Below are 12,772 nucleotides of genomic sequence, written 5' to 3'. Positions count from 1 at the left end.
TCATGTCTGTAGGCCAGCATCAAAAAAATAGCATGAGTAAAAGACATTGCTGAAAGTCTTTCTTTTTTTCAAAAAATATACATTTTTTTCTTTATATTCCTGTTTATTAGCAGCTGTTTCTCTTCTTGCAGCAGTTTTGTTCTGTAGGATTTGTCTAGAGTACATAAGTAGTCTGCATTCTATAAGTTTACTCACTTAAAATCTTAGGTTTTTCTTGGTGTATATAGTGAGTGCTTACAGATAAAGTACTTCAAACTAGAGGGGATCACAGAGTTTAAAATGTTGATTATGTCTTTGCCCTTTCTTTCGCCGTCTCCTTTACTTCCCTCTTTTGTCTGTCTGACTCTCACAGGAGACGTGGATCACAACTGGTTGGACCATACGTCTTGGCATAGCAGTGAGGCATCCCCAATGTCTTTGGTGAGACATGTGGGGCCTTACTATCTAATTTCTGTTATCATTTCACTTTTCCTTTTGGATTTACACCTTTGCATGTTTTCTTTTTGTATCTTTTTTTTTTTTATCCCACACCTTTAGGGGACAGTCAAAAGGGAAAAAGAAAAACTAGAGAGCAGGCAGTTTTGTCGGACTCTAACACCAGGTCTGAGAGACAAAAGAAAATGATGTACTTTGGTGGCCACTCTTTGGAAGAGGATTTGGAATGGTCTGAGCCTCAGATTAAGGACTCTGGGGTAGATACGTGTAGTAGCACAACCCTTAATGAGGAACATAGCCATAGTGATAAGGTACTGAGATTGTGGAGCCTGCCTTTTAACCTGCTCATTTGGTCTTCGTTTGCTCTCTGTCACTCATTCAAACAGAACATAATAAAAGGACAGGGCATTTCAAGGGTCAATATAGCATTTCTTAAGGTGCAGAAAAGAAAAACAAAACCAAAACAAACCAATCAACCAAAATACTTCTTGCTTGCTTTGCTGTTTTTGTTGTTTGACGGCATACCAAAAAATAAGTAAATGAAAATAAAAATTAGGAACAATGGAATGTTTTGTTTATGGTCGCATGAAAGAACTTGGTAATGTTATTATAAACCACAAATATAAATAATTTTTTTTGGATTGGCTTATTTGACTGCTTGCATATATTTTCCTTGGGATGAAAATTAAATTATTAACAGTTTGAATCCCAGGTAAAAGGGAGATAATTGGGTCTGTTTGCACAGAAAAAGTTGTTTTTCTTTTTTCCCTTTCACTGTCATTTTGCTCTTTTGTTTTCTTGTCATAGCATTTTAATGTAGTATCAATTAGTATTAGAGCCATTGCCATCTGCTTTGGTATTTATTGTTTGCTTTCAGTATAGTGAAACTTTTGAATTCTTTTTATCATATAGATGTGATTTACTGGAACTTGTCTTTTGCCTGCTAAATTTTGCATGAAGATGTGCATGTTAACCTTTAGATAACTGTGAAACTGTGATTACACAAATCATTTACTTTGTTATTTGACATATAATATATAATGGAATTGTGTCATGATTTAGAAAAGACTTGAGAAAAACTAATATTTTCAAGGTTGTTGAACAGTGTTTAACAGTACCATTGAATTATCAAATAAATAGTTCAGAAACCTGAAAGAGTCAAGAGATCTCCAAAAAATGATCAATGTAATCTATCCTCATGTTTGAATTGGACCTGTTTCTCCCATGCACATTCATTTGGAAAGTTACCGAGCCCTGTGTATTTTTAATAATTTTTATCTAGAAACCTATTTCAAGAAAACCCTCTTCAGTTTTCATATTTTAATTTAGCTTGACCTTTTAACTTTTACTGTAATAAAGTCTTTCAAAGTCTTCCAGAAGTGTTTGAAGATTAAATTCTCATTTTTAAATGAGTTCAATTGCATAGAATTAAGTCTCTTTTCTGCCTATGGTTTTTTAATCTTTAGTATGTAGATAATTAAACTAGAGTCTGCATATATTTTTAAGATTTATCAGTTTTTGTAGAACTATTTAACTTCAGTATTGTGTCAGAGCATGTTAGAATTTGAAGTAACTGATTTTTTGAAAAAACGAGATATTAAAGTAAGATTATAAGCATAATCTTATCATCTTATTCAATTTTTGACCAGTGTTTTGACGGAAAGCTGATTTGTGTAATCATAACACTTTTGGAATTGCAAGTTTGGCTAGGTTGTACAATAAAGGGCCATTTGTCATAAATAACATTAATTTTTGTGTTTATTGATGCAATATATCAGCACCCTGTGACGTGGCAGCCTTCTAAAGATGGAGATCGTTTAATTGGTCGCATTTTATTAAATAAACGTTTAAAGGATGGAAGTGTACCTCGGGATTCAGGAGCAATGCTTGGCTTGAAGGTATGTGATGAAATATGTGAGATGCTCTGTACTCCTTATAGATTTATCAGAAAAGCAAAAGATATAATAACTCTATACCAACTTAGTGTTTTTTTTCCATTTTCAAGAATTCTTAAATATTTGCACTCATTTTTCGAAACCTTTTCATTTCCAAGTATTATTTAAGAAGTTGTCATTATTTTACAATAATACATATTTATTTAATTTTGGAAAATAGAACTTGAGTTATATACTTTAATTCTAAATACAGTGCTCAAGCTTATTTTACCTATAGTTGTCTTTCAAGTCTATGTATGTGTTTATAGTCTATTAAAATGATAGCTTTGTTCAATTATTAAATGGGCAAATGTGGGAAATATATGTATTACATAGGAATAGAATTTGTATTAGCATAGCAAAATATGTATGTGTTTGTATGTGTGTGTGTGAGAGAGAAAAAGAGAATAATGTTTGAAGTCTAAAAACTCAGAAATAATTATGTTAGGAGATTTAATGTAAATGCTGATTTGTATTTTACGGTAAAATACCAGACAATTATTTGTTAAGTACACCAAAGAAGGCTCTGTTGATTTTTTGTGTATCTGTAAGGTGAACTAAAAACTGAAATACAAAGAGAGTTTTAAAATTGAGTCACTGCTATGGAAGTAGTTGTATAAATCCAGGAAGAGATATTTGAAAATTTTGATTGTAAATAAAATTGTGCATCATTTATTGGGCAGTTGCCATGTGGCTGGCACTCATCTGAGCACTTTCTCATTTTACTGACTCTCAGGTAAGAAATAAGCTTAGCAAGGTGTTCATCACCATAGTCTCAAAGATGGTGATGAAGGTGAGAATTAAATCCAGATCTGCCCAGTGTAGAGTTAGAACTGTAGAATAGTATAGAGGTCGGGATGCCTTGGCTTGACTTCTATTTATGGCAGTTACTAGCTATATGACATTAGGCAACGAAACTTCTCTTAGCCTCAGACCCTTCATCTGTACAATGGAGATAATAATACTGAGAATTATTATCTAGTAAGATTAAATAAAGCAATATACAAACATTTAGTACTGTGCCTGGCACTCTGAGATTTCAATAATAATAATTATAGTCAGTATAATTATTATTAAAATTTATGAAGAAAATTTTAATATATTTACATAGGGATTACAGCCCATATTGTCTATACACGTAATTTTCAGAACCAAACATTTGAATAACTAGTTAATATTAACTGAACTGCCACTGAGTGTTACTCACTGCAATTGGGGAATAAATACATGGAGTAAAATAAATCAATAATTTTTTAATTCTATGTCATTCAGTCAATTGAGAAGAGGGAAAAAATCTATTCTAGTCAATGAAATTAGTTACTATTTTTTGCATAACTTGCTACAAAGTTGATATATTGATTGATTGGCAGTTCTGAGAATCAAAGCATTAATTTTTAAGAGACTAGTCTTACAGCTACACATATGATTCCACTGCATTAATGCTAACCTTTGTTTTTTTTCTGATTCTGAAACATATGTGTTAATATAAACAGAAAAATTGGGAGGCAGATGGTCTAAAGTTTACATTAATTTGGATGAGGTTAAGTAAATTTTGTAATTTTCTCAGGAAAAATCCATCATCATCATGCATGTTATCAATGTGCCCCAAAGATTACCAACTTATAAAATTTTTAGAAGATATCACAATTATAGTAAAAGTAATAAATGTAGTATGATACTTGACATCTATAACTAGAAATTTATAATTAGAAATGTTAATGTAATTATATGTAATTATGTAGTATTGTATAGTAACATATTTTTAGAAATGGCAAAAGTAAGAATTCTGTAATAAAGGCAGAAATTATAAATTGTTTCTAAGGTATGCAACATTTTCAACAAATAATTGCTTAAATTGTAGAATACTTGGAGTATGTAAAGAGTCTGCCCTTGGCATATACTCAATTCCTAATAATAACACTATATTATTTAAAAATTATTTTTAACATATTAAATTATCATTTCAAAACTTGCAAATTATCTAGTTATTTTTTACTTGAATCTTCAACTGTGTTCTATTGAACAACATGCCTGTTTTAACATTTTCTTCTTTTAAACAGGTTGTAGGAGGAAAGATGACTGAATCAGGTCGGCTCTGTGCATTTATAACCAAAGTTAAAAAAGGAAGTTTAGCTGATACTGTAGGACATCTTAGACCAGGTAGGTTTCAATTTTTGATTATTTACACTTAAACTGTTAAACTTAGTAGTTATGAAAAAGTTGTCCTCATTTAGAAGTGACTTCACTGGTAACCAAAAGTTCATTTAACTTAAATGTTAATTTTTATTCATCAATGCAAAGTTGTAACTATTAGTTCTTAAGTCACAGTAGGTAAAAAGATTTTTTTATTTACTGATTTTATTTTTTTGTTGATGGATATTCCTAGTCTGTATCTCAGATTAGCATAATTTGTTTCCCATAAGCCTTATTTCTTTCGAAGAACTTCCAGTATAGTTTAGAAAGTAAATTTCATGGATAAATGTGTTTTTCCTGAAATGTGTTACTCCTATGTCTTTGATAATGGATACTATTAAAGAGATCCTTAAATGCCTTGGAGAGGATTCAGTGAATGGTCAGGGTTAAACTTTTCATAAAAGAGATTAGATAAGTGCTCAACTACATATATATTGAGAATCATAGTATACAGAGTTATACATTTTTCAAAGAGGCAACTGATCTTGATAGATTCTAGAATTGCAATTTCTATTAAGAAATCACAGACAGGAGTGATGTCACCAACTTGGAGACATAGGTTGTTCCCAAGTTGCTTCCCCTTGCAGAAACAACTAACAACTACTCAGGGACAGGACACTATTGAAAACAATTCTAGAAATCACAGAGATGAGTTTTATGTAATTTTTTCCTCTGGCCTTTCCTTGTCCTTTTGTGTGAAATTTCCTAATCATCCCAGTCATCATATTTTATGCCATTGGAGCTGTTCTCAGTATGTTTCTTATTCCATAACGGTGCTTGTATTCTACAAAATTGATTTTGCAGTTTGAGATTGCATTTGTTTCGAGTGCGTTTTGTGAAGTTAGATTTTCTTTCTAAGATTATCATTGCTGACACACACCACAGGTGATGAAGTACTAGAATGGAATGGAAGACTATTGCAAGGAGCCACATTTGAAGAAGTATATAACATCATCCTGGAATCCAAACCTGAACCACAGGTGGAGCTTGTTGTTTCAAGGCCTATTGGGTGAGTTGATCTGAATACTTTACACATGTGTAAATTTGACTGTGTGTACATGCTCAGTCATTCAGTTGTGTCTGACTCTTGTGACCCTAAGAACTGTAGCTCACCAGGCTCCTCTGTCCATGGGATTTTCCAGGCAAGAATACTAGAGTAGGTTGCCATTTCCTCCTCCAGGGTATCTTCTCTACCCAGAGATCAAACTCCTATCTCCTGCGCTGGCAGGTGAATTCTTTACTACTGTACCAACTGGGAAGTCATAAAGTTGACTACTATAATTTATAATATGCAATTCAATAATATCTGATTGCTTTATAAAACTAAATTTTTTGAGGACAGTGCTTTTTCCTCTTTTACTAAAAACACCTTATCAAAAATGACATCTTTTTATCTGATCATGTTAGAATATGTAGTTAATTACAAAGGAAGAAAATTTAGGTGTTTATAATTTTTCTTAGGGCTTCCCTGATAGCTCAGTTGGTAAAGAATCCGCCTGCAACGTAGGAGACCCCAGTTCGATTCTTGGGTTGGGATGATCCCCTGGAGAGGGGATAGGGTGCCCACTCCAATATTCTTGGGCTTCCCTTCTTGCTCAGCTGGTAGAAAAATCTGCCAGCAATGCGGGAGCCCTGGGTTCAATTCCTAGGTTGGGAAGATCCTGGAGAAGGGAAAGACTACCCATTCCAATATTCTAGCCTAGAGAATTCCATGGACTGTATCTTTTATTTTTAATATTTAAGATAATTTTTATTATCTTAGTAACTCAGTAGAGAGCTAAAGGATTAGCAGAAGGGGACTATAGTAACAATTATTCTCAAAAGAAGTTTCATAATCTGTGGTTCTGTACATTGCAGTTCTATGAATTTTATGTTTTTTCCAAAATGGAGATTTAATATAAAAAAAAGAGACAGGTTAAGGGCACACTATTTCTAGATGGAGGCAACCGCTTAAGGAAAAATGAACATCTTTAAGTTAGCAGATAAAAAGTAAGCAAATGTCAATTACTGTTTGACTTTTAAAATTTGCAATAAATATAATCCTTAATAATTATTTTATTATTATTAATCATTTTTATTTTATTATTTTAAATATAATCCTTTTTAATCTAGTGAATAATTATGTTTACTTTTTAATTATGTTGTTAGAATTACTCATGAAATACCACAGCAGTATTTACTTTACAAAAGCTTGTATTCTAAGCCAATGTAAAAGAGAAACCTATAACTTAAAAAAGCAATAAAAAAATATATAAACTGACAGTGAATTATTAAATGCATGTCTGGTGTAAAAGTATTCCAGGGTAGAAACTGGAAATTTTTCCTTCTTAGAATACTAATGCCTAGTTTTAAGTCATTTATATGAGTTTTTCATGATGAAATTGGTTCATGAAGGATATTTTCGTGAAGGAAATTACTTCAGTTGGTAACTTAATTTTTGAAATGTTCCTTTCAAAAGTAATGAATCTATCACATGAAATTATATCTATGTTTTATTTTGCCTTTTCATAGTTTTGCTATATGGTTAAACTAGTACCTTAGGGTATTAATCAAATGTATTTCTTGGTATTAAGGAATTCTCCAATCACATTTTTGTTTAATATTTAAGTATTATTGATGAAACTTTTTGAATGAGCTTAGCCATTAATATATATCATCCTTGGCAAACCTCAAACAAAAATGTACATACTTTAAGTGTAAATGGAATACAGAGTAATTATGTTAAGTCCAATAAACACATGTTTACTTTTTTCTTAGTAGAATTATTATGTTTAAAAAAATTTCAGTCACAATCCAAATATTTTAGTTTTTATTTTGGTGATATTTTATTTGAATTTCAATGTTACTGATTTGAACAACAGCAGGTACAATGTAAAGAGTAGAGTATAATTAAAATATATCTCTAAAACTTACCTTGTTTTGAGTATAGAAATTTTTTGAATGAAAAATTATATAGTAAAACACATAGGAAATGAATTGTATATTTTCATAAATCTGCTCCAAATGCATGTAATTTTTCATTTTTTTAAGTAGTAGGAGTCTTCCCCGAGAACTTTGATTAGCAATAAAGTGCTACGACTTTTTTCTCCTTATTTATATAATGCTTCTATCATACACAGTTTTGTTCATTTTGCATTGTCCTGTTATAATATAGATTGATAATTGTCATAATAGTAGTTCCTAGTACTTTTTAAAACAGTTCTTGTATTTTTGTTTTCTTTTTCTGTCATTTCAGAGATATACCTAGAATACCTGATAGCACACACACACAACTGGAGTCCAGTAAGTTTCATTTATTTTAGGAGAAAATGTCATTGATAAAGTCATTCATCATCTGAGTCAAATGAACTCTTTATTAATACAAAGTAAGAAATATAATAGTAATGTTATCAAGTATGCAGTTGTATAAAGCTGGAAGATTTAGTATTATTTCCTGTTATTGTGGAAAAAAGTACAAAAGTCTATATCTTAAGATGATTTTTTTTAAACTACACTGTCTTAACTACCATGTACTTTTTCGATAGCTGTATTAAGGTATATTACTATAAACTGAAGGTATTTAAAATGCAGTTAGGTAAGTTCACTACTCAAAATTTCACTCTGTCCCCAAATTTAGTCTAATTTTAAAATTTACTACTTTGTAACCTAATCCTCAGTAAATGTGGGGAATCCTGAGGACAATCTAGTGAATAATTACATATATATTCTTATTTATATTTTCAGAAAATGGGTAATAGTTCTGATTTAACAAAGTAGTAATGGAACAATAGACATTTAAGTTGAAATAATATTAACTATATAGACATTTTGAATTACTTGTGTTTGAATGCTACTTCAGATATCAAGCAAATATCTTAAGCAAATATAAGTTAATTACAATTTTATATATTATATAGACATTTTAAAATTACATAGGCATTTTAAATTACTTGTGTTTGAATGCTACTTTCAGATATTAGGCAAACGAATTTTTTCCAGTGAATTAAGTTCGTTGACTGATTGACAGAAAGGCATGTTGTGAAGGAAGAGAGGAGGGTTGCAACCTGAAATATGTTGATCAGGATAGACCACATTGAGATGGAAGAATGGGAGCAAGATTGGACAGAGTGGCAATCTGAGGAAAAAGCTTTTCGGGTACAGAGGGCAGAAGTTCAATGGTGCTAAGCCAGGAAAGCCTAAGAGTCATTTAAGAAAAAGCAAAAAGACTGTTGTGGCTGCAAGAGTGAGCAAAGGGAAGAACAGCAGGAGGGAGGACAGGGAGGTCTCAGGGCAGCGAAACTGCAGAGATTTTACGAGGCACTGTAAAGAATTTGGCTTTCACTCTAAGGGAAATCAGGAGCTGCATAGGATGTTTTTGGGGAGAAACATGTTTTACAGTCTGGGTGCTGTATTGAAAATAGACTAAATGGAGTGAAAGCAGAGAGACTAGTGAGAAGGCTGTTTCAGTATTTGACTGGTGAGCCAGTGGTGACTTAAGGCATGGTGGTTGCAATGAAGGTCGTGAGAAGTGACTGGATTCTTTATACACATGTCAATTAACAGAATACTATTAAAATAGATGGGGTTTTTTACATTCACATTATAATTATGAGTATTAATTAAAAAAAAAGAGAAACTTTACCAGAGAGGTCAAGTCATTTTGGAATGGCTTAGCTCTAAATTTTAAAATTTGATTATATGATATATTTGCTTTAGTACCTTTGGCTAGTTGCTAAATTATTTTATCCAAAATAATATTATGATCACATAAAATTATAAGTACTAGCATAATCATCAGAGAAAGCGATGGCACCCCACTCCAGTACTCTTGCCTGGAAAATCCTATGGACAGAGGAGCCTGGTAGGCTGCAGTCCATGGGGTCGCTAAGGGTCAGACACGACTGAGCGATTTTACTTTCACTTTTCACTTTCATGCATTGAAGAAGGAAATGGCAACCCAATCCAGTGTTCTTGCCTGGAGAATCCCAGGGATGGGGGAGCCTGGTGGGCTGCCGTCTGTGGGGTTGCACAGAGTCGGACACGACTGAAGTGACTTAGCAGCAGCAGCAGCAGCAGCATAATGATAATAATTATCATTAATATATAATGATATCATCATCATCACTCCTATTTTGGATGCCTGGAACTATGCTAGATATTGTTACTTATACTAATTTTCACAGCAGACTATGATGTAGGTAAAATTTTTATTCACTTACATCACCCAGATATTATATAAGCAGTATGGAATCCTTTATCTTATTGAGGCTATTTGAAAAACCAACCCCTAGGCTACAATTCCAAAATTGTTTCTATTAGGGCAGGGGTCCTTTCTCAAATAAGATTGAGTCCTATTTGTTTTACAAGTTGAAGAGTAGCTTTCTCCAAGGCCTATTTCTTAACCTCTATTTTTAGTTCCTCAGTAAGTTTTTCTCTTCATATAATTTTAATTGCCACATGACTCCTAAGTTACATTATCAAAATGATCTATCATTGTCCCTACAGCCCTGGATATTTAAAGAATATTGAAGAATATGTTCTAAGTGTCTTCCTGTTACTTGAAGCTTAGCTTATTTCTTAATATAAAGGCAGTATTCTTTCAACTTCTAAGTGCTATGAAGGTATCACCATTACTTCTGATCCCAAGGCTTACCGTTTCCCCCTTCATTTTACAATGTATTCTCTTTGGAAGTGAATACTATCCATTGAGTTCAGTTCAGTCACTCAGTCGTGTCCGACTCTTTGCGACCCCATGAATCGCAGCACATCAGGCCTCCCTGTCCATCACCATCTCCTGGAGTTCACTCAGACTCACGTCCATTGAGTCCGTGATGCCATCCAGCCATCTCATCCTCAGTCGTCCCCTTCTCCTCCTGCCCCCAATCCCTCCCTGCATCAGAGTCTTTTCCAGTGAGTCAACTCTTCACATGAGGTGGCCAAACTACTGGAGCTTCAGCTTTAGCATCATTCCTTCCAAAGAAATTCCAGGGCTGATCTCCTTTAGAATGGACTGGTTGAATCTCCTTGCAGTCCAAGGGACTCTCAAGAGTCTTCTCCAACACCACAGTTCAAAAGCATCAATTCTTCAGCGCTCAGCCTTCTTCACAGTTCAACTCTCACATCCATACATGACCACAGGAAAAACCATAGCCTTGACTAGATGGACCTTAGTTGGCAAAATAATGTCTCTGCTTTTGAATATGCTAACTAGGTTGGTCATAACTTTTCTTCCAAGGAGTAAGCGTCTTTTAATTTCATGGCTGCAGTCACCATCTGCAGTGATTTTGGAGCCCCCCAAAATAAAGTCTGACACTGTTTCCACTGTTTCCCCATCTATTTCCCATGAAGTGATGGGACCAGATGCCATGATCTTCGTTTTCTGAATGTTGAGCTTTAAGCCAACTTTTTCACTCTCCTCCTTCACTTTCATCAAGAGGCTTTTTAGCTTCTCTTCACTTTCTGCCATAAGGGTGGTGTCATCTGCATATCTGAGGTTATTGATATTTCTCCTGGCAGTCTTGATTCCAGCTTGTTTTTCTTCCAGTCCAGTGTTTCTCATGATGTACTCTGCATAGAAGTTAAATAAGCAGGGTGACAATATACAGCCTTGACGTACTCCTTTTCCTATATGGAACCAGTCTGTTGTTCCGTGTCCAGTTCCAGGTCTGTTGCTTCCTGACCTGCATACAGATTTCTCAAGAGGCAGGTTAGGTGGTCTGGTATTCCCATCTCTTGAAGAATTTTCCACAGTTTCTTCTGATCCACACAGTCAAAGGCTTTGGCATAGTCAATAAAGCAGAAATAGATGTTTTACTGGAACTCTCTTGCTTTTTCCATGATCTAGCGGATGTTGGCAATTTGATCTCTGGTTCCTCTGCCTTTCCTAAAACCAGCTTGAACATCAGGGAGTTCACGGTTCACGTATTGCTGAAGCCTGGCTTGGAGAATTTTGAGCATTCCTTTACTAGCATGTGAGATGAGTGCGATTATGCGGCAGTTTGAGCATTCTTTGGCATTGCCTTTTTTTGGGATTGGAATGAAATCTGACCTTTTCCAATCCTGTGGCCACTGCTGAGTTTTCCAGATTTGCTGGCATATTGAGTGCAGCACTTTCACAGCATCATCTTTTAGGATTTGAAACAGCTCTACTGGACTTCCATCATTTCCACTAGCTTTGTTCGTGGCCATGCTTTCTAAGGCCCACTTGATTTCACATTCCAAGATGTCTGGCTCTAGGTGAGTGATCACATCATCATGATTATCTGGGTCGTGAAGATCTTTTTTGTACAGTTCTTCTGTGTATTCTTGCCACCTCTTCTTAATATCTTCTGCTTCTGTTAGGTCCATACCATTTCTGTCCTTTATCAAGCCCATCTTTGCATGAAATGTTCCCTTGGTATCTCTAATTTTCTTGAAGAGATCTCTAGTCTTTCCCATTCTGTTGTTTTCCTCTATTTCTTTGCATTGATCACTGAAGAAGGCTTTCTTATCTCTTCTTGCTATTCTTTGGAACTCTGCATTCAGATGCTTATATCTTTCCTTTTCTCCTTTGCTTCCCGCCTCTTTTCTTTTCACAGCTATTTGTAAGGCCTCCCCAGACAGCCATTTTGCATTTCTTTTCCATGGGGATGGTCTTGATCCCTGTCTCCTATACAGTGTCATGAACCTCAGTCCATAGTTCATCAGGCACTCTATCTATCAGATCTAGGCCCTTAAATCTATTTCTCACTTCCACTGTATAATCATAAGGGATTTGATTTAGGTCATACCTGAATGGTCTAGCGGTTTTCCCTATTTTCTTCAATTTGAGTCTGAATTTGGCAATGAGGAGTTCATGATTTGAGCCACAGTCAGCTCCTGGTCTTGTTTTTGTTGACTGTATAGAGCTTCTCCATCGTTGGCTGCAAAGAATATAATGAATCTGATTTCGGTGTTGACCATCTGGTGATGCCCATGTGTAGAGTCTTCTCTTGTGTTGTTGAAGAGGGTATTTGCTTGACCAGTGCATTTTCTTGGCAAAACTCTATTAGTCTTTGCCCTGCTTCATTCCACATTCCAAGCCCAAATTTGCCTGTTATTCCAGGTGTTTCTTGACTTCCTAATTTTGCATTCCAGTCCCCTATAATGAAAAGGACATCTTTTTTGGGTGTTAGTTCTAAAAGGTCTTGTAGGTCTTGATAAAACTGTTCAACTTCAGTTTCTTCAGCATTACTGGTTGGGGCATAGACTTG

General features: G+C 34.3%; 1 protein-coding gene across 49 annotated transcripts in view; it reads left to right on the top strand.

Moving 5' to 3' along the window:
- RIMS2 (regulating synaptic membrane exocytosis 2) overlaps positions 1 to 12,772 on the top strand; it is a 601,609-nt gene that overhangs the window by 297,127 nt on the left and 291,710 nt on the right. For 29 of the 49 annotated variants that reach the window (XM_027973139.3, XM_027973138.3, XM_060393832.1 and 26 more), the window contains 5 exons: positions 538 to 746; positions 2,214 to 2,333; positions 4,430 to 4,529; positions 5,448 to 5,571; positions 7,798 to 7,844. In XM_027973139.3, the coding sequence (XP_027828940.2) occupies positions 538 to 746; positions 2,214 to 2,333; positions 4,430 to 4,529; positions 5,448 to 5,571; positions 7,798 to 7,844 (600 nt within the window). Of the gene's footprint in view, positions 1 to 352; positions 421 to 537; positions 747 to 2,213; positions 2,334 to 4,429; positions 4,530 to 5,447; positions 5,572 to 7,797; positions 7,845 to 12,772 lie in introns of all 49 variants that reach the window. The other 20 variants (XM_027973152.3, XM_027973149.3, XM_060393843.1 and 17 more) reach the window with 1 other exon arrangement.

The sequence above is a fragment of the Ovis aries genome, chromosome 9, assembly GCF_016772045.2.
Source record: "Ovis aries strain OAR_USU_Benz2616 breed Rambouillet chromosome 9, ARS-UI_Ramb_v3.0, whole genome shotgun sequence".
NCBI lineage: Eukaryota > Metazoa > Chordata > Mammalia > Artiodactyla > Bovidae > Ovis > Ovis aries.
This window is presented reverse-complemented; position numbering and strand designations above follow the sequence as displayed.